This window comes from Pteronotus mesoamericanus, unplaced genomic scaffold (assembly GCF_021234165.1).
Source record: "Pteronotus mesoamericanus isolate MK-2021 breed Mesoamerican mustached bat unplaced genomic scaffold, CSHL_Meso_final scaffold_476, whole genome shotgun sequence".
Lineage (NCBI taxonomy): Eukaryota > Metazoa > Chordata > Mammalia > Chiroptera > Mormoopidae > Pteronotus > Pteronotus mesoamericanus.
The window spans coordinates 2,030,712-2,051,590 of record NW_026555318.1 but is presented as its reverse complement, the minus strand read 5'-3'; the positions used below and the strand labels follow the sequence as shown (position 1 = coordinate 2,051,590).

The 20,879-nt window shown below is 44.2% G+C and overlaps 2 protein-coding genes across 4 annotated transcripts in view; both read left to right on the top strand.

The window, feature by feature from the left end:
- WIPF2 (WAS/WASL interacting protein family member 2) overlaps positions 1-4,429 on the top strand; it is a 41,065-nt gene extending 36,636 nt beyond the window's left edge. For all 3 annotated transcript variants that reach the window (XM_054593849.1, XM_054593848.1, XM_054593847.1), the window contains exons 9-10: positions 106-207; positions 459-4,429. In XM_054593849.1, the coding sequence (XP_054449824.1) occupies positions 106-207; positions 459-499 (143 nt within the window). In that variant the 3' untranslated portion in view covers positions 500-4,429. The remainder of the gene's footprint in view (positions 1-105; positions 208-458) is intronic.
- Positions 4,430-8,879: 4,450 nt separating this feature from the next.
- CDC6 (cell division cycle 6) lies at positions 8,880-17,645 on the top strand. Its single transcript, XM_054593854.1, has 11 exons — positions 8,880-9,072; positions 9,725-10,006; positions 10,131-10,330; positions 10,580-10,755; positions 11,160-11,266; positions 11,931-12,070; positions 12,598-12,698; positions 13,837-13,901; positions 16,253-16,455; positions 17,127-17,267; positions 17,556-17,645. Exons 1-11 carry the CDS (start codon positions 8,895-8,897, stop codon positions 17,643-17,645), a joined length of 1,683 nt encoding a protein of 560 aa, XP_054449829.1. The 5' UTR covers positions 8,880-8,894.
- Positions 17,646-20,879: the final 3,234 nt, after the last annotated feature.

The following is a 20,879-nucleotide window of genomic DNA, read 5'->3' as shown; positions in this document are numbered from 1 at the left end:
AGAGGGCACAGAGACTGGTAAGGGGAGGGTCAGAGGTGGTACGGGGGGTGCGGGAACGTGAGGAAGGGTCAAGCAAAATGAATTAATATTCTGTTCCTTTTGTAGATGATTTTGAGTCAAAGTATTCTTTCCATCCAGTAGAAGATTTTCCCGCTCCAGAAGAATATAAACACTTTCAGAGAGTATATCCCAGCAAAACAAACCGAGGTGAGAAGGGTAGTCATGAAAGTTTTTCCATAATTGCATAGAAAGTAGAATTGGTGTGTTTTTCTTTGGTTCAAATTTGCTTCTCCTCATCTGCATTTTCTTTAAAAAAAAAAAAAACAAACAAAAAACAAAAAACATAGCACGCAAATTCTAAAGGTTAGCTTGAAAAACCTGTCTCATTTTAGGGATGTTTGGGTTATTTGGGACCTGGTGGGTGACCTTGCGTTTGTGGTTTTTATTACGTTTTTCAGCTGCCCGTGGAGCCCCACCTCTGCCACCCATTCTCAGGTGAAGCCTGGCTTGGTCCTGTTCCTCAGGAAAAGGATGGACCCTCTCCTCTTCTCAGACGGTCCCTCCCACCCCCCTGAAACCTGCATGAGAACCCCTAATGTGTTTCTCCAGTGCAGCCAACCTCTAGACTCCAAGCGTCCTCCCAGCTCACCTCCATCTATGCATCTTGTCTTCTGGACTTGGTGATTGGACTCTCTGTATTGACAGCAGGGTCTCAAACCCTGCATCCATCCCTCCGCTAGCAATCCCTGCCAGCCAGATGAGGAAAAAGCTTCCATGTCGCCTGCTTCCCTCGTGGGGAAAGGTGCCTTGTTGTGATGAAGTAACTCCTTGTTGGGGCAGGGTGGAGAAGAGCGCTCCTGCCTCCTCCTGCCCACTTTGGGGGAAGCTTGGCGGGCGCATTTCACCGTTTAGGAGGCTGACATGGCCAGGACTTGGGGGGGTGGCATTTTTTAGTGAAACAAGAAAGGGGTTTGCAGAGAAGTGATCTGTTTTAAAGGTCGAGTTTGGAGAAAGGGCAAGAGAATGGGTCTGCTTTATTTTTAGGGGTATTTTGGTTTTTTGCTCTTACCCCACTCCATACCCTCACTCCAGGGATAAGTTTGATGTAAACACTAAATACTAATCAATGGAACTAAACAGCTAATAAAAAGAGAGGGTAACATAAACTGGGGAGCCTTTTAGTGCTAGGCAGTTCCTCTGCAGCAAAGGGACCAGGAGCCAGCTGAGTCCTCGGGGACTCCCCGCCCCATTTCCTCAGGGCGCTGAGGCTGAGGGGTGCGCTTCCTCCCCCCACCACTCAGACCCTGAGGAGAAAAGTCACTTTCATTCATTCCAGATTCATAAGCTCCAGAAACTTCCAGTGGGAAATAGGAAGATAGGGCCGGGGTCTTGGCCTTAACCTTGACCTTGACCCCACCTCAGTCTTTTCTGACTGGCCCTGAAGGACACTGGTCCTTTCAGTCCTGTCCAGAAACTTCAGCCCCTGTTGGGTGCTCCATGATGACGAAGAAGGGAAGGCTGAAGCTTGTAGCGTTCACAGCCTGCTGACTGAACAGGCTCTTCCTGTTCCTTTTCGCCACCCTTGCCTTTCCAAGACTACAGGGGTTAACAACAGAGTCGAGGAGGGCGAGGAAGTTTGTGGGCGTAGTCAAAGATTCCTCTGCGCCAAGCCCAGAGACTTAGGAGAGAGATGCGTGTCCCAGCCCAGCTGACACTCTTTGGCAGCTAGCAACAGGTGGTCCGCTCATCTTCCAGGCCCCAGGTAAAGAACGGAGGGGAAAGGGAGGCTCCCCATCCTGACACGAACTGAGCTTGGATGACGGGGCAGGGATTTCCCCTTCGCAGACGGTGCAGCAGGGCTCCTGGGCCCCACGCACAGGTGGTTGGTTTCATGCCAGCTCTGGCCACGTGCAGAGGCTGCTCAAAGCTTGGAGTGAGAACAGCAAGGCCATGGCGGTTCCTCGAAACGGTTGGGGAAAGTCAGTGTAAAAATTTCCCCACATACATCACAGGCTTGAACTACCGTAGGGCCTTCGCAGTTCATTGGATCGCAGCCCAGGGATCTGTGCGGGTGCCGCGTGGCACCCGGGTCTCCCCAGTGCTGGAAGAGAGGACTGAGCCTGGGCTATGGGGATGGGGTCTGCTATCCCCCGTCCTCCCCTGGGCCATGTTGGCTCCTGGGACAAACAGTGGCTAGGTCTATCATCAGACTTTTTCTGACCATCATCATTCTTACTTTCAAATCTGTTAGTAGTTACCTCCCAGCAATATCCCTGGCATCCTGAAGTGAACGGAGCTGAGAGCGGGAACGCTCGTGGAGGGAGCAGGAGCGAGTACAAGGGTGGGCACTGCAGCAGAGTTCCAGGGTAGATGCTGACCAGTTACGAAACTTGGACTGTGAAGTCTTCCCATTTATTTTTGAAATGGGAGTTGATGCCTTTTGTACAATGTTATCAAAGTGTATTTTTTTCCCCTTTCCTCAAACATAGAGCATCAAAATAAGTATCACAAGTAAAAGCCAAACCCCAGCTTTTCACTGGGGCTGATACCTTCCTTCCCTGTTACCTGCTGCCCCTCATGTTCCCCAACGCTTGGACTGTGTCACATGAGTATTGATGTATTTTTATTTTCTTGGCCTCATGAAAAAAGGCCTGGGTCTAGATCTAGTCAGATGCATTTTCTTCAGCGCATGTTGGTGACACAGTACTTATTTAACTGTCTTTGCCTTATACATTATTTGGTCCCTCTGTTAAGAACAGATTTATTATCATGTATATTTACTATCGAAGAATGGGAATGTGATCCTCATAGTCATTGATCTATTTTGTATGTTGTAAAAAGCTTGTAATATAGATTTAAGGTGGGCTGGCTGCAAGAGCACTGAAACTTCTCACCTTTTAAACTCCTCTTTTTACCTGCTTATGGGAATGTCGTCTCTTCAGTGAAAGATTGGGTGGTCTCATGTTGAGGCTGTTGCCCAGTCCCGTTAGTCCCCCTATCTGCTCCCAGAAGGAGGAGACATTGCCCATCTAAGCATCAGGAAGCTGCGTTAAAAGCCCTTGTGTGGGTTTGGTTCTATGATGTTTTCCTCTAGCGGGGAAAACTTAATACTGTAGTTGTTTCTTACCGCCCTTTGTGGGGAGCAGGGCAGTGGCCTCCAGGTTTTTTAACCAGCTAGATGCCCCTCTTCCCCCTTCTCTGGTCACCAAACCTGGGTCAGAGCACTTTGATGTTCCAGGTGTGGTTTTCTCTATCATGGGGATTTCCTCCAGCAGCAGCACCCCATCATTTTCACAGCCTGGGGCCACAGAGAGAGCATCTGTGGCTACCCCACCCGGTGGGTGTGAAGCTGCTTCTCCAGAAAGCACCCCAGCCCTCCCCGCTGGCAGAGGAAGACTAGCCACTGGGCATTGCGCTGGGGGCACCCCCTCACCCCGCAGCTGTCCAACTTGAAACCCAAATTTACCTCCAGGGAGAGGTGAGAAAAAATTGTAAATAGACTTGCTACAGAGCAACTCAGGTTGGGGTGTGTTTTAATTCTCCTGATCACTTGAAATAATCTGTAGGCTGAGTGCTGAGGGGAGCGGGGGAGAGTTATGACTCCAGGGTCTTCTGCGAAGCTCTGGGGGTGGAGTATAGGGCGTCCGAGGCCCTTTAATGGCACTACACTGAGCTGTCTGTCCTTCTGGAAACCCAACCTACAATCAACTGCAAATCAAATTCTTCACATTTCAGTTGTAATTTCTTTCCCTATTAAATCTCAGTCCCTGGCTATGCAGTCAGGGTAGCTTTCTGTAAGCCACCTTAACCTAGGGAATGGAAGGCATTCTAGCTCTGCCTTCAAGACTCATTGAAATGAAACAAAACTACAACCACCTTCAAAACATATACAAAAATAAAGAAAGGATAACTTTAACTGAAGAAAAGGTTTGGTTCCATCCACCTCCACGTTCATTGTGCCTTTACTTGTGTTAGATTTCTGTGCTTTCTTCCTCTCTCCCTCTTTGAAGCAATTAAAATCTTCCTTGATAACAGCTGTTTCCTTCTTTCTACTCTTATTTCTAACATCTTAGTGGGTTCTTTAATTGTCTTAAATCTCACTCCACTGATGGTAGAGGGGCAGGGGCAAGCCTACTTTTCTCAGATCTTTTATCATTTCCTAAGACAACCAGCATGGAAGTCATAGTCAACACTGAATAAAAGACGAGAATGGCATGTGTGAAGAGTATGAATGTGTGTGTATGTGTCCATCTTTGTCTGCATGTGGGTCAATTTCTTTTAAAAAATAATTTATTGTATGATATATTTTGGAGTTATATTCTGATTACACTGCTCCCTCTCCCAATTAGCATTGATTTTTTTCATCCCTGTCTAAAATATATAATCCAGTCTCATGTTGGATTCTTTGGTACATTTGTTTCTTCTGGGTGCTGTGCAGTTTAATTAAACCATGCTTAAAAACAACAACAAAAAGCTGAAAACTGTGTACTCTTGTCTGAAATACCGCCTCATGTGGTGGCAAAGAGAGGAGAGAATATCTGTTGCCTCCTATGCCAGACTCTGTAGTGGTTTGAGTCCACGTCCTCTGAGGAAGTTGATACACTGACTTGGGCAGGAGCATCTGCAGCTTCTTAAGGGTTTTCTCTCCTCCCTTCCTGCTGTATTTTGAAAATCACAGTTAGTCCTAGGTAGCCATGCTGACTGTGTGATTTTGATAAAGTTGGTCATTATTTATATTTGCTACCTAACTGCCCTTTGCCTATGATTTCAGGAAACCCAGGACGCCTTCTAGCCTTGTGTCCTTTCTCTATATCCCTTATGATTCTTCTTTGTTGCATAGCAGATTCTCACACTGAGGTGCAGAAGGAAATATGGGGCAGAGCATGCAGACTGTGTGTGTCTGTTTTTATGTTGGTGTTCGCTGTTTTTCCTCACCGCTTTTTAAGTTGAAGTCTTAACTGGCTTTCTTGAACTTTGACTTTAGGTGTAAAAGTTAAACCAGACATTCTCTGCTTACTATGGTCAGCTGACATAATCGCCACAAAGACTTAATGAGCTTAAACTTGCACTTTCATCACTAGCAAAGGCCTTGAAATTGTCTCCCTTACTGATTCATAATGGGTGTGTGTATGACTCACTCATATAATTTAGATACCAAAACTTATGAGGCTGAGGGGGGGAGGACAAAAAAGGGGGCTCCTTTCATTTCCATCCATACTTGCCAAATTGGCTGGATTCCTGATTATTTCACCCATCATTGTTATTAATATGATTAATAAACTACCTATTTATTGATTTAATTGTTCCTCCTGTGACTTTCAATAGCCTTCAAATGGAGCTTGCCTAAGCGACCCTCAACCTCTAATGCTCTAAGGTATAAGCCGCCTCCATCCTATTAGGATGGTATTGCTAGTGTGTGTGTGTGCGCGCGCGTGCACTCACGGCAGGATGCTGGGCAGGTCTTTCCACTGTGATTCAATTCCTTTCCCCATGATACTGTGTATAAATTAGCAGATAATAAAGACAACAGTTTGCCCACTTTAATTATTACTGAGACACTGCTGCTCACTGAATGTGCTTCTTAAGTACCTTCTGGCCCAACCCAGCCACAAACTGCGACTCACTGCAAAGAACACTGCTTGTTTCTGACTTCCTATTACTCTGCAAAGGTAAGAGAACTGAAATGTCAACCTCAGAATCCTAACCCCCCCCACCCCCCAGAGAATCACTATGGGGAAAAATGCTTCACCTGTGACATCACTGGAGCCCAGTCTGGATCATGTTTACAACATACTTGAATATATGCTCCACTTCCAGGTTTAGGTGTGTGAGATTTAAAGCGCTATATGGTATCTGTCCACAAAAAGTGTTCACGAAAAAGGTGGATACCAAGTTTGCAGGAATGTCCTTTCCATTCAGCAAGCATTTATCGCATACTTCACTCTGCCAGGCATCTACATTATGAAGATGATTAGGACATCGCCTGTACTTCCAAGGAGCTCACCGTCTAGAAGATTTCAGGACAGCTACCCCGAGGAACCTGTGCAGACTATTAAAAGGCCTTCTGGTAATTAGTCAGAGAAGGCGGATGGCGAGCAGTATTGCAGACAGCGGAAAGAGCAAGGCCAGGACTGGAAGCAAGAAACAGCCTGGTGGAATGCACATCATGTCACTGGGGTGTTGGTAGGGGAAAGCGTCAAGTAGGCAACCTTTTAGAGACCTTTCAGTCCTGACATTGTGTGATTCTCTGCCTGCTTCCGCAGTGGTCATTCACTCTTGTAGGCTTTTTTTGGACCAGTGCTATATTTGCTGGTGAGAGTTTTCGTAGCTCCAATATGCATGTTAGGTACTGATAGTTTCCTCTGCTCCCTCCCACTGTAACTGAGGGCGGTGGTTCACCACCATCCCTTAAAGCTGGCTGGGCACATGTTACCATTTCACGTTACCAAGAACAATTTTTAGATGCCCAGGTTATAAAAATAAACACCAACAGTATAGGCTGCTGCTTAGGTTTTATTGCCCTATTAAGAGAACAGAAATACCAGCTGGATGAAAGCCTCCATTCTAGGATAACACTTTGTACATTCATGGCTGCCCAATCTCTTCACTGTTATGGTTTTCAGCTCCTAGAAAGCTTTCCTAAAATGCGCTCCTTCAGCATCTCTTCCTATTGGAAAGGCCACTTTAGAAGCTGCATCTAATTCTCCCCCCAGTTTAAGTGGTCAAGAGTTTGATCTACCAGACTTCCTGAGTTCAAATTCCAGCTCTTCCATTTACTAGTTCTGTGAACTTGGGAATTTACTCAACCCCCTCTATTTCTATCTCCTCATTTGTCAAATGGAAATAATACCCATTTCATGGGATGCTTGTGAGAAATGATAAGGTGATATAGGTAAAATGCTTGAGCTCAATCCCTGGAATGCACTTAAGCACTCAGTATTGGCTTTTATCCCCTATATGAACTAACTACAATTAACTGATGATTGTAATATTGTTTTCCTATTTCCCAGCTTTATTGCTCTATTTTATTTGATATTGAAGGATGAAAGATAAATGCCTACCATCACCTAGAATTGGGTTTTGGCCTTTAATGGAACCTGAGGCTTAGCTGCATTATTAGCTTTGGAAGCTAGCCTGTAAATTACTGCTCTAATTTATATTTTTCATTAAAAGCTCAGCTTGCCTCTTCTATAGCAGTCTTCTCTGGCCCTGAAACCCTAGTGTTTAGCCATTAAAGAAAAAAAAAAGATTTTAAAATTACAGGGTCATAATTCTTTCCACTCCCCACAGTGTTGACTAATTGGATTGATGATAAGAAGATACACAAACTGTATTCTTAACCTTTAACAAAATAAAAGCAAAGGCCTGGCTTTATTTCACTCCTTTGAAATACAAATAAGGGTGATACGATATTGAAGTGTAGTGTATTTCTTTGTACATGTGTACACAAAAAATCATTGGTTTGGGTGTTAGGAAACCTTCAACAAGATGCTGTGACCTGTAATTAACCCTTTGCACATTTGATTTGTGGCTTGCAGGGTTGAGAGTTAGATTGCCTAGCATCATACCTGGCACCCAGAACCACCCCAAAATGGTAGGTATTATATAACTACTCTCTCAAAGTGTAGCCCATTAGGATAATGAAAGATGCGTAAATGCAGCAGTTAGAAGGGGCAACAACATCTTCACAACTCCCTTCGAGAGAAAGGCGTAGAAATAGAGTCGCATGAGGCAAAGACTACATCTCCCGCCGGGCTTTGCGGCATGTACAGTTCTTACCCAGAGCCGCTCCCTCCGCTACCGCGAGTCTTTCCGCGGAGGTCCCGGATGTAGCTAGGCTCTTTGCTAAGTGGGCGTGGCTCACGGGAGTGCTGGGACTCGGGGCTCTCTTATTGGTTGTCGAGTGGACCCGAATGATAGGGTGGGTGTTGGCCAAGGCGCGCGGCACTCAGACGACAGCCAATCAGAAATCTGGCCGGGCTTTGGCGGGAGGCCGGAAAGCTAAAGTTGTGCAGATTTGGCGCGAGCGCGTCTGGGCTTTGCTGCTGTTGGTTTGTTCAGGGACTTGTTGGGAATAATCCCTGACGCCGTGTGCGAGAAAGGTGAGAAGGACCCGGCATTGAGGTGTCGCAGCCCTGTGGGGTGGAGAGGGTGGGTTTGCTCCGGGAGGCCTGGGGTCAGGGGAGGAAGCGCAGTCGGGTGGCAAGGCCCGCAGGTACCGATGACGCCCGAGGTGAAACGAGAGGAGGAGAGCTCAGTTATCGGGAGATTCGGTCGGGTAGGGGGAAGAGAAACGTGCGTCCTCGGAGTAGTCTGGCGGTTGTGCGTAAGTGAAGGAGCTGCATGTTGTCGGATGGAGGTGTCCCGGCGAGGAGTTGAGAGTTGTGCAGAGTGAGATCTCGGGGGATGGGGGACAGTAAACGTGGAAGGTTGCTGAACGAAGCTGGTGATAAAGCTGTACCCCGAAGCTGGGGTGACTGAATTTAGAAGTACCGTAGAAATCAATCAAGATAAACACCGCATCGCTCAAGTGGGTAAGAACTTGGAGCCAGGGTGCCTGGTTTGTTGTAACTTTGGGCCTCTGTGCCTGTCAGTCTTCTCATCTTCAAGGTCATTTTAATAATAGTACCTCCTTTAAGGTAGTTGTGAAACTTAGATGAAACAATACCTAAAATGTTTATAACAGCTTCTTAAACATAGTTGGTAGACACGTTTTTGCTATTATTGCATAGATTTGGATGGGAAGCAGAACTGAATGCTAAAATATTGTTATAATTTACTAGTGGAACAAGTGTTGATCATCGGTATAAATGCCATGTTAGTTATTTTTCCTTCAGCTTTACGTGTTGACCGACGGCCCTGTTCCCTTTTCTGTGCCCAGCTGTGCTGCCATCATGCCTCAAACCCGATCCCAGTCCCAGGCCGCGATCAGTTTTCCAAAAAAGAAGCTGTCTCGGACATTGAACAAAGCTAAAAACTCTAGTGACACCAGACTACAACTGACAAATGTCCAGGCCATACCCCATTCGCCTTCTGTAAAAAGTCAGCCTCTCAGCCCCAGAAAACGTCTGGGTAAGCTATCCATTGTACGATAGAGGTATTTTGACCGGTAGCTTTTCACCTCTCTTTATTAAAAAATAAGATACCTTTGAAGCAGCTAAGCTCTGTTAAGGCCACTCTCGTCACTTTGGTTATTTTCAGGATGGTTGCTGAGTTCTCACTGAACTTCAGAGTTAAAATCACTTTCTGAAGTGTGTCCTAGGTCTGACCTTCAACTCCTTAACTGGACTGAGACACAGCTGACATGCTTGTTTCAGATCGGTGGTTTGGATAATGTGTTTTGAATGAGGGGTGATTGGGCAGTATCTGGAGACACTGTTGGTTGTTAAAACTGAGGGGGTGCCACTGGCATAATGGATAAAGACCAGGGATGTTGCTAAACACGCTGCAGTGCGCCGGGGAGTCACACACGTTGAGAAACCCTCTTTCAGAACCATCTTAGACTCGCCTCACACTAAAACCCGTTTGGTTCCTGCCAAACAGTAGTAAGATTCAGTGGTGCCATCTGGTGGCCAGTATTTGGGCCTAAAATGAGAGGCATTTTATTTGGGGACTTTGACTGAGGTAGAAATTCACCTCTTTCTGGGGGGAGGCAGAGATTTTTGCAAATCCTTTTACTAACCAGTGCTGCGAATGACCATGTTTCGGTTTTACTATGTTTCAGGGGATGACAACCAGTGCAACACTCCCCATTTACTGCCCTGTTCTCCACCTAAGCTGGGCAAGAAAGAGAACGGTCCCCCTCGCTCGCATACACCTAAGGGACGCAGATTGGTATTTGACAGTCAGCTGACAGTTAAGTCTCCTAGCAAAAGAGAACGAGCCAGAGTTCACCAAAACAAAATATGTTCCCCAGTTCGAAAAGATCAAGAGATCACAACAGATTCTGAGCAGAGATGGCCACTGGAGAAAGAATCCGCATGTATGAGACTGTTCAAGCAAGAAGGTTTGTTCTTACACAGCAGCTGTTAATGCAGCCTTGTAAACAAGGCTGGTAACTCCAAATGAAACCCATTGGGTCTTCTCAGTCTCCTCTGTTGTACCTAATTGTCCTTTCGTGTCTGGCACAGGCACTTGCTACCAGCAAGCAAAGCTGGTCCTGAATACCGCTGTCCCAGATCGGCTGCCAGCCAGGGAAAAGGAGATGGATGTCCTCAGGAATTTCCTAAGGGAACACATCTGTGGGGGGAAAGCTGGAAGCCTTTATATTTCTGGTGCTCCTGGAACTGGAAAAACTGCCTGCTTAAGCCGAATTCTGCAAGATCTCAAGGTACTTTGGAGAGTCTGAAATACAATGCGCTTGCCAAAATGACACGTAGTTATTAAGGGGTAAGAAACAGTGGAAGTCTTAGGTGAAGTTTTCCCCCAAAAAGACATTTTACGTTTCATTGTCTAAATCTTTCCACATGAAAAGTAGAAATTATTCTCTTGTGTACTGTTAACTCCTCAAAGGCACTTCAGGTTCCATCAAGTCTTTATCCAAGGCCAAAATAACTTCTCTCTGTTTGCATTTTTCTAGAAGGAACTGAAAGGTTTTAAAACTATCATGCTGAATTGCATGTCCTTGAGGAGTGCCCAGGCTGTATTCCCAGCTATTGCTCAGGAGATTTGTCAGGAAGGAGTATCCAGGCCAGCTGGGAAGGACATGATGAAGAACCTGGAAAACCATTTGACTGCAGAGGAGGGCCCCATGATGTAAGTATTGCTCTGCCGCATGTTGTTCTGTGAAAATCTTCAAGGTCTGTTACCCACAAACTCCCATTCTAATCTCTTCATTGGTTTGCTCATAAAAAGAAATTTTCCTATATTTCCTCTATGAGAGGTAGTTACATAAACTTGAAGGAAAAGAAGAAAGGAAAATTACACCTTCTACTTTTAAATCAGAAAAATGTTTTTAAATGAATTGCATGAAAAACCTAAATGTTACTTTTTCATGATGGTGGAGGGGGGATCATTTGTAACAGTGACTGGAGACAGGACAAATTATGATCTTTAAACTGGCCTCAGCTGTAGAAATGTGACTAGAGTCAGCCCAGATCAAACAGATTGGAAAGTTAAGAAGGTGAATGTGGATACTAATTGTTTCTCTTTCTGTGTAGTGTGTTGGTGTTGGACGAGATGGATCAGCTGGACAGCAAAGGGCAGGATGTATTATACACACTGTTTGAATGGCCGTGGCTAACCAATTCTCGATTGGTGCTGATTGGTTAGTGCTCAGTGGTTACTGTTACGTGGTTATTCTAAAGAATTCCTTTTTTGAAAAATTTCTTCTGATTTATTGATTTTAGAGAGAGAGAGGGAATGAAAGAGAGAAACATCAATTTGTTGTTCCACTTATTTATGTGTTCATTGGTTGATTCATGTATGTGCCCTGACCAGGGAGAGAACCTGCCCCCGTGGCCAATGGGGATGAGGTTCTAACCAACTGAGCTACCCGTCCAGGGCAAGAATTCTTTTTTAATCTCTTTAGCGTATATATCACCTACTAGTTTATTCTGAACCAGTGTTCTGCTTTCTTATCAAAATAAGAAAATAGCCATAAAATAATAGTAATTTTAATCTAAGGAAAATCAGTTTTGTTAAGTCTGAATAGAAATGACCTAATACAGCATTTCAGAGACAATTGATATTTGGAGTATCTGATTCTGCATATCAGTGAACAATTCTAACTTAAAAGAGCATTCTGTGATGACTACGTACACCTTACCTAGTGGGTATTGATTGGGTCGGGGGTGGGGGAGCAACAAGTGGGAAGCAGCGATTGGAATGCTGGATTATAACTGGGAATTTTATTCGGGTTTCAGGTGGTTGGTTTTTTCCTTTTAGGATGATTTGACTAGTGATGTTACTGTCACCTATCTCCTCCTCAGGCATTGCGAATACCTTAGATCTCACAGACAGAATTCTGCCAAGGCTTCAAGCTAGAGAAAAATATAAGCCACAGCTGTTGAACTTCCCACCTTATACCAAAAATCAGATAGCCACTATCTTGCAGGATCGACTTAATCTGGTGAGTGACAACCATTGTACATGCTCCTTGGATTACCTATGTTGGAGGGACATAACAATAGCTCTAAAATATTTTGTTTTGATGGCATTGCTAATCATGGAGTCCCTATGGGCAATAATGAGAACCTTTTTATAAGAATTTTCACCCATGACTCCATTCATTAGGTAGGTACCTTAGTGTGGAAATAAAAATGAGAGAGGAATCATTCAAATGCTTCTTTAGTAAGGCCTTTCAAAATAGGGCCCATGAAAAACCTTTCTCTTTTGAAAATGACTAAATAGGTTTTAATTTAGTTTTGTTAATTTGCCCCCCACCCCCCCAATTTATGAACCTTTACGACATCCCTACAAAATGCTTAAATATGTACAAATCTCCATTTACCTGTGGGCAGAGAAGACATCGCTTAGACCCAAAGGGCGGCCAATCAAGTTTAGACTTAAGTCTGAAAATATTTATGTTGGGGATCTAAATTAAAGAGAGGGGGAATCTTATAGTCCAGACTGTCACCTTCTGTGTCTCGTCCGAAGGCGTGCAGAGATCAGATTCTGGACACTGCCGCAGTTCAGTTCTGTGCCCGGAAAGTCTCCGCTCTTTCGGGAGACGTTCGCAAAGCTCTAGATATTTGCAGGTGAGTTATGGCCCTGTTGCCTGCTTTTATTAAAAAAAAGAAATGCTCTTTAATTGTCTCATGTAACTCAACTGAATGTGGCTTAAGAGGCTCCATTCTGCCACTTTTTATGCTCAGAAAAGAGGACTTGTTTCTCAGTGGGGAGTTCTGCATTTCCACCGTGTTAATGTCTGAAACATTATCAGTCCATTACCTACAGAGGGAGGAACAAATGAGATGTTGCTGGCACTCCCTGTGGTGATTATAGATTGGTTAATTACATTTGTATTAAAAAAGACTCCAGTTTACTTTTCCATTAGCCGATCTCAAGCAGGTTTATTTATGGACCTGAACCATCTTTGCCTTTAGAAATTTTTTTCCTTCCTTTGCCTTTTGCGAGCACCCCTTCCTTCAGTTGGTGGTCCCCACAGTTGTACTCCAGACCTCTCTCCCTTCCCATCCCCTTGGCCCTCCTGCTGGGGAAAGCCTCTGTGCTGACTGATGAAATTTCTTCCTTCCCAGTAGGGACACTGGGTCCATTAAAATGATACTTGCTGTGCTGGCCCGCTGGTCCTACCTCCCCCTACTGCCATGCAGAAGATCCAGGTCTGCCGTATGGCTTCCTGTGGGCAAAGTAGTTTGGAGAGAGCAGTGGGAGAGTGAGCTCTTCCTATTGCTAGATGGCATGATCCTCGATGTGAAAGTTTCCCCTAGTCAGCAAACTACTTGGGTAAAGACTGCAGCTATAAGCAACAGTCATGTAGGCCGGTATGGTTTAGCCTACACATCTGCCATATTTGTGACCAAGGACTCCCCTTTTAGGTCTGGTGTGGCTCTCTTTTGTCAGTTGCCCACGCTACGTATTCTCTCTCCTACCCAAGACGTTTTCTGCTCATCCAAAATGTTACTCGTTCAATGTATGATGACCTACTGGGCATTTATAAGAGGAAACCATGTGGTGTTGAAGTGCTCAAATTCCCTGGCCTGTGAATTAGTTCAAGGCAACTAAGAGTCCCCTTTAACTGAGACATAGTCTAGTTTTGTTTGGGGGCTTTTAAATTATAAAACATGTTGTTTTTTGTTAATGTGTCTGTTTTCAAGTTTGGTGGGGTGTTTGGTTTGGCTCAGCCTAAATTAATTTTAGAAATACTTTTCACAGGAGAGCTATTGAAATTGTAGAGTCGGATGTCAAAAGCCAGACTGTCCTCAAACCACCGTCTGAATGTAAGTAGTTTATCTCTTCCCATCTTCCTTTGTAATGGAAGCTTAACTTTTCTGAGGAAAGAGCTAGAAAGGTGTGATGAACATAGTTAAGTCCGTTTGTGTGTGTGTGTGTGTGTCTGTGTGTCTGTGTGTCTATGGTCTATTTCATCAGCTTTATTTCCATCTTGCCTGCCAGTACCGTAGTCCATGCATTACTGGAAATGCATTCCCCCGGGTGTTACATAAATGGTTGGGACAGAGTAAGTGTTCTTTCCAAGCTCTAGGGATGAAAACTGTAGACAACAAGGTTTGATCAGCTTCTCTCTGGGTGCTTAGGTTGTATGCAGTTTAGGTGTCAATATAGGTGAAAGCAAAGCCTGGTCAATAACAGTCAGACAGTGAAAGAATTGAGTTCAACTTGGAATATCTCAAGCCTTTAAACAAGTCTAAGAGGGTGGAGTTATAAATGATGTTGCTGCAGTAAGTGGCAAGCTATTACAAAAATGGAAAAATTAATTTTCCTTTCCCTCAGTCTTGTTCTCTTAGCTATGGCAGATACAAAATGGCCATGAACTACGTATCTCATCAGTGTTTAATATCCAGTGTTAATCTTTAGCAACAGGACAGTCTGATTTGATTGTTTCTTCCTTTACTCCTGCACTGGTTGAAAATTATTAAAGTTGTTTCTAGCACTGTAGTTCCACAGAGAGCACTTTCTATTTTTCATCACCGTGTTGAAAGAAAATTAATAAATACTTTAGAAATAGCCAAATTTAGTGCGTAGGATGACGGTAGGTAATACACGCCAATACATAGACTAGATATTGGTTTCTACTAAGCTTTTCAGATCACTCCCTTTTTCCCCCGCTACCAAATAAAATTTATCGCAGACATATCAGTGACCCTGTGGGCGCCACGGGCACACACATAGCTAAAAGAGGTTAGAAGAGCCTGGTGTAAATTATTAGACTCATCTAATTCCTGTCTTTTGACCTCTTGTATATGTGATTAGCTTTATATATTCTTTTTCTTTTTTTTCTTTTACTGATTCTAGAGAGAGAGGAAGGGAGGGAGAGAGGGAGAAAAACATGGATGTGAGAAACATCGATCAGTAGCCTCTTGCATGAGTCCTGACTAGGGACCAAACCCACAACCCAGGCATGTACCCTGACGGGGAATCGAACCCTTGACCTTCCCGTGTTCAGGATGACACCCAACCAACTGAGCCACATTGACTAGGGCTGTGATTAGCTTTACAGTTGTTTGTATGGAAAATAATACAATAAATAATAACACAAGAATAAACTATAAACCTACTTTTTGTCCCACTCTATATAAGAAGACATTTTCTAATAAATAGTACTAACTGGGCTTCTTTGACACATTGTACGTTCCCCAGCATTGAAGATATTTGAACAAAAGTTGGAAAGATGACCACTTGTTGGAATTGTTTTAGAGGGGACTCAGCTATGGGGAAGGGAGCAAGAATAAGCCTCTGAATTCTTTTCAACCTTAAGATTCTGCTACTTGATCAGTGATCTCTAGTTTCTCCACTACTCTTAGTCCTCTGCAGCATCCCGTTTGCTGTAATAAAATAGAAGCAAATGGTCGTGGGGCAACTGCACAGGATCTCAGGAAGTAACTTTAGGCAAAGGTTGTTACAGAGCAAATCCCTCCTGTCTTGCAGTTTACTCATATCCAAACAATGAGGCCACAGTCCTGTGAAGCTTGTTGGCTGTTCCCCAACCTCCGGCCTCTGAGATGGAGCTATCTGCTAAGATATCCAGTGACATTTTCTCAAGTGTTGTTCTACTAGAGATCAATGTGGGCAAGTGAACCAAACCTCAAAGGTCATCTGCAGAGTCTGTCTCGAGGACTTACAGGGAACTGACTTTACGGTTCACGTTGAGCTACTCATTTGACTCAACATATATTAGGTAGTTTTTCCAACTTTTTTTCTTCCTTTCTTACGTACTGGGCATAGCCATCTTTGTTTCACGATTCTGTTCTTCTTTACCTTTGAGATATTAGGCACTTTCATGGCAGGATACAGTAGTTCTCTGTCTGGTCCTTACTCTTTCATGAGGTGTATATTTGTCTCTGAAATTAAGTTGTGTTCTATAGGGAAAAATGACTCACCTTTCTGCCCAGAAAAAGGATAACCCTCCTTTCCAAGTCATCCCACGTTATTCAGCCTCTTTCTGACGATAGCATTCTCTCTCACGCTTTTGTTCCTAGTTACAGAGTTGGAACCTCCACTTTGCCACTACGTGACTGCACTTGAATTTTCTTAAGCGAGAACTTAATATCATCTAAATGCACATAATTTTAAAAAATTTTAATTAATTAAGCTTGATTTATTTATTTTACAGGTAAATCATCCTCTGAGTCATTGGTTCCGAAGCGTGTCAGTCTTAGTCACATATCCCAAGTCATTTCAGAAGTCGATGGAAACAGAATGGCTTTGATCCAGGAAGGAGCACAAGATTCCTTCCCTCTTCAGCAGAAGATCTTGGTCTGCTCTTTGCTGCTCTTGACCAGGCAGTTGAAAACCAAAGAGGTCACTCTGGGGAAGGTTAGTTGGGCATGTCAGCAGATGGAGCTGGGGTAAGGGGTGGGAATCTGCTTTGTAGAGCAGTTGTGTGTGTGTGTGTGGACCGTGTGTGTGTGTTTAAGAGGGGGTGGGGAAAGGAGGGAGAAAGGGATTCTATCAATATGGGATAGAAACATTGATCTGTTGCCTTTCACACGCCCCCAACTGGGGACCTCGCCTGCAACCCAGGCATGTGCCCTGACCAGGGATCAAACCAGCAATGCTTTGGTCTGCAGGCTGGCACCCAGTCTACTGAGCCAGACCAGCCAAGGGCGCAGATGTTTTCTAAAAGGCATATTATGCTCCAGTGGATATGAATTAAAAATGGATTTTAACAATAAGAATAAATACTGACACCATATAAAAGACAGCTGACTTTATTTCCTTTGGGTTGTGGATCAGAATTTACCATTAATCCTCTCCCCTTCCATTTCTGCCTCCATAAACTATATAAAGCTCCTTTCTTGCATTACAGTATAGGTTTTTGGCAATATCTACACAATGCCTATTCAAGAATTTTATTGAAAAGAGGGAGAGTTAGGATATTGAGATAACTTTTTTTGCAAACCCAGACTCACATTCTTTTAAAAGATTATAAGGTTACAAGAAATAAGACTTATAAGCAACATTTGTTTTCTCTTGTTTCTTACCAGTTATACGAAGCCTATGGTAAAGTCTGTCGCAAACAGCAGGTGGCAGCTGTGGACCAGTCAGAGTGTTTGTCACTTTCAGAGCTTTTGGAGGCCAGGTGCATTTTAGAATTAAAGAAAAACAAGGAAACCCGCTTCACAAAGGTACAACCAACTGCTTTTAATTGTCCTGTTTTGGAGAGCTTATTTTTTGTTAAAGAACTTAAAATGCCCTCTGTTAGATAAACCTTTTGGTTTTTCTTGGGTACAGTGAAGATCTGTGAGGACAGCCCTGTAGCCTGAATGAGATTTTTTTTGTAGTCCATTGAAAGAGCAGTGTTTAACTTGCTTGTCTCTTGTGAGAAAAGTTCAATGTGGTAGACTTTTTATGTAATAAAAACTTTACTTCTGTGAGTTCTCCAATGTAAAATGCTTTTTTTCTCTTCTTTCCAGGTGTCTTTGAAGATTGAAGAGAAGGAAATAGAACATGCTCTGAAAGACAGAACCTTAGTTGGCAATATCTTAGCCACTGGATTACCTTAAATTCTTTCATTCTATACTAATACCTGACCTGAAAGTATCCAAATGTACTTAGAGAACTATAAAGTCTTAATTTTAGAACTTTATATATTCAGGTCTGGAAACGCATACTACTCACTTTTACTTGAAAGTGATCAATTTTAACCTATAGATTCAAGAATATTTGCACAGAATATTCTTTGGGTCTTATTTTTATGCATTAAAAATTACCAAATAGACTCTTTTAAGTTATATTTACTACCTTAATATGCTTGCAAGGATACAGATTTATATTGTGGAATATGCATATATTTCCCTCTTTGCTTCCTCAAACATTGGTGTATTTGAAAGACTTCTGGGACTAGAATCAGAAGAATGAAAAAGAGTGATCCAGGAGAAGAAGCAAGTCTGCTGTGGAGATTTGGAAGACACTTTGTGATCAAACAGTTTCTTTCTTTTTGGAGTACCCTGTGTTCACCTTGCAAATACTTCCACATTGTGAGGTCTTAAAGACTCATTGAGTTTCTTAGGCATTCCCAAGGGTGTGGGGGTAGCAAGGAGAATGTAACACTGCAGATTGTGAATATATTTATTCTCAAGTTGCGTTCTTTGTCTTTTTGAGCAATCACATTTCCAGAGAGCTCCACCTTCCAGAAGGCGATGAGAAAATTCCTCCCACAGTCTTTCTGGCCTCAGATGAAGCCACTTGTCTCAAGATGCCTCAGTCTGGGGTTGGGTTTTTTTAAACCAAATCTACTTCTCTGGTCTTGTGAGATGAATTGATTCATATGGTTACTCAAGTCTCCCCTTCTCTGGGTGTGGTTTCTAGTGGCGTAAAGTGGCGATCTGTGATGTGGACACCAGAGGGCACCATTACAACACTGACAGCCTTGAAAGTGCTGGCGTGGGCCTGCGGGAAGGGGGGAACTAAAGTTTGATTCATTTGGGAGATTGCTGTACTTTTGTAACTCAAACAAATTCTTGGAATGCAAACCATATGTGATATGAATGGTCGGAGAACCAGTGACCAAGTCTGCTTCCAGCTCTTCTGCCGCCTCCTACCTCTCTGACACGGACTTGAGCTGGGAAACTTGATACGTGTACAAATGATCTGTTGGCCACTGTTTCATTCATGCTGCCCACTGTATCCTTGCAATGTGATCTGAGCTACGGCAGGTGGTGTGGGATAGAAGAAGGGCACGCGGAGAGAGCCCTCGGAAACAAACACTACCTACGGCTGTGTGGCAGAGCATAATCTATAGACGGGAGTCGAATGTTGTTTCCACGCCCCTTTGTCGGAGAAGTCGTCTTCTCTGATGGTCATTTGCGAGTGGAGAACACAGTTCTATACCTAGAAGCTTGGAAAATCTGGGGCTCTAAGGGTTAACAAGCATAATTGCAAAGATTGTCCGAAGGCTGATGGAAAGCAGAGACTGAATGGGATTGAGAACAGATGCGAGGCTTGATTTAAATTACATTTTATTGGATGCTGCAGCCTTAAGAGACGTGACTGCTTTACAGTTTGTTTCCACACTGTGGGCAGCTGCTGTCTGTTCTGTGTCCACAGTAGGATCCTGCCCAGAAAGAAGCAGCCTCCCCACCTCGCTGCATTTGAGGCTTGGCGCCTGCCTCTTAACTGTAGGGCTTGAGTCAGGAACATGGCTTGACTCGCAGTGGGGCTGCTATGTATCCTCCGTGGCTCTGAGCCAAGATTGCATTTGCAGATTCGAAGGGGCCAAATTTCTTTCCCCTCTACCTCCTTTCTCTCCCTTTCCCCTGGTATTTGGAAATAGGGTTTTTGTGTACTGGTTTGTTAGTTCCTTTTCCTTCAGTTCTCCCCCGCCACTGTCAATTTCTAGGTCATTGCTGCTCTTAAGACTTCAGCAATTGGAACAGGGTTGGTTCTGTCAATGATGCGTGAAGCCGACTTAGAGTCCCTGCTTGGCTTCCGCTGCCCTTGTGGGAGCAAAAGCTGATGTATGTTTGTCAGTGAAGTCTTAAGTGTAATTCAGACAGCCAGGGAGCAGATTGAGAGGAGGAGGAAAGTCCTTTTCTTGCTGGCTTTTCTCACCAAGGCTGAGAACTATGGGAAGGAGTGGGATGGGATGGGCTTGTGGTTCCTGGCTTTTGCCAGGTCATGGGCTGTTTCACATAGACCGATGGCAAAGACGCTGACCTACATTCTCCCTCTGAAAGGTGGTGGGGTGTGTGTATCCTGGTTTACTTATTTTTCTTTAAAGAAGCAGATTAAGCTTCCATAGAGTGCCGTTGGGTATTGCCATGGGAGAACACAGACACAATAAAATTGGTGTGAGTTTCAACCCCAGAGCTGCCACTGATACTTCTGGCTCAATGAAGACTTGCCTGTGGCTAGATAAGTGGCAGGCGTATGTGAAGTCCAAGCTACCCGGAGATCAGAGAAGTTGGCAGCGCTCTCCTTTCTCCCCCACCACCCGCTCGCTGCCTTCGTTAAGGGCCCTTTTAAGATACACCAATAAGAACTTGGAAGTAGGGATGACATAGACTTGGAGATTTTTTAAAAAATATCTATAGAGAGGTGTCGCCTTGACCACTCAGGGAGACTAAAAGAGAGCAAGCTTGAGATCTTGTTTACATTTGTGTCTGTCCCCAGCGCTGAAGGCCAGATACCTGGTAGGTATTCAATAGACACTGAATGGACAGATAAATAAACCAAGTAAGGTGCTGCCTTTCCCTCCATCTTGACTATTCTAATCTGGAGGTAACATTGCTGGTGCTTTTGAACAGAGGTGGAGCAGGCCCCCGGAAAAGAAGAGCGCTTCATCTTACAAAATACATCTTGGCACAGTTGTGAAGGTTTATTGGCCTCGCAGATGCGTTCCAATGTTCCAATCGCTCCCTCTGATGTAGTGGTATTTTGCTTGAGGCAACTTCCATGTTGCTCCTAGGAAGCCTTGGCTGTGGAGAGAGTCCTCCCTACAGGCTGGGAGGAGGGGCGCCAGTCTGGTTGTTACGTAGTGTCCCTAGACATTCGCCAGCAGCTCTGCCCCTAGCTGGCAAGGGATCAAGGAAGCGCCCACCTTTGATATCCCACTTTGTAACTTTTAGAGAAAGTTGTAAGCTTAGGTTCTTCCTGAAAAAGGTTTTCCCTAAGACATTCTCTCTTAGCTGCACAGAGTGGCGGGTCTCCCTCTTCTCAGCAGAGGTGCGCTCTGTAGGGGACAGGGCTGTGCGCCCTGGTCTCCCCTTGATTTTCAACCCCAGCCCCAAGGCACTGGC

Excerpts from the sequence above, each read along its gene's own strand:
- CDC6 (XM_054593854.1), top strand. The coding sequence starts at position 8,895 with ATGCCTCAAACCCGATCCCAGTCCCAGGCCGCGATCAGTTTTCCAAAA. Across the intron at positions 10,007-10,130 it reads GAGACTGTTCAAGCAAGAAG|GCACTTGCTACCAGCAAGCA; the intron begins GTTTGTTCTTAC and ends TGTCTGGCACAG. Across the intron at positions 13,902-16,252 it reads CCTCAAACCACCGTCTGAAT|GTAAATCATCCTCTGAGTCA; the intron begins GTAAGTAGTTTA and ends TTTATTTTACAG.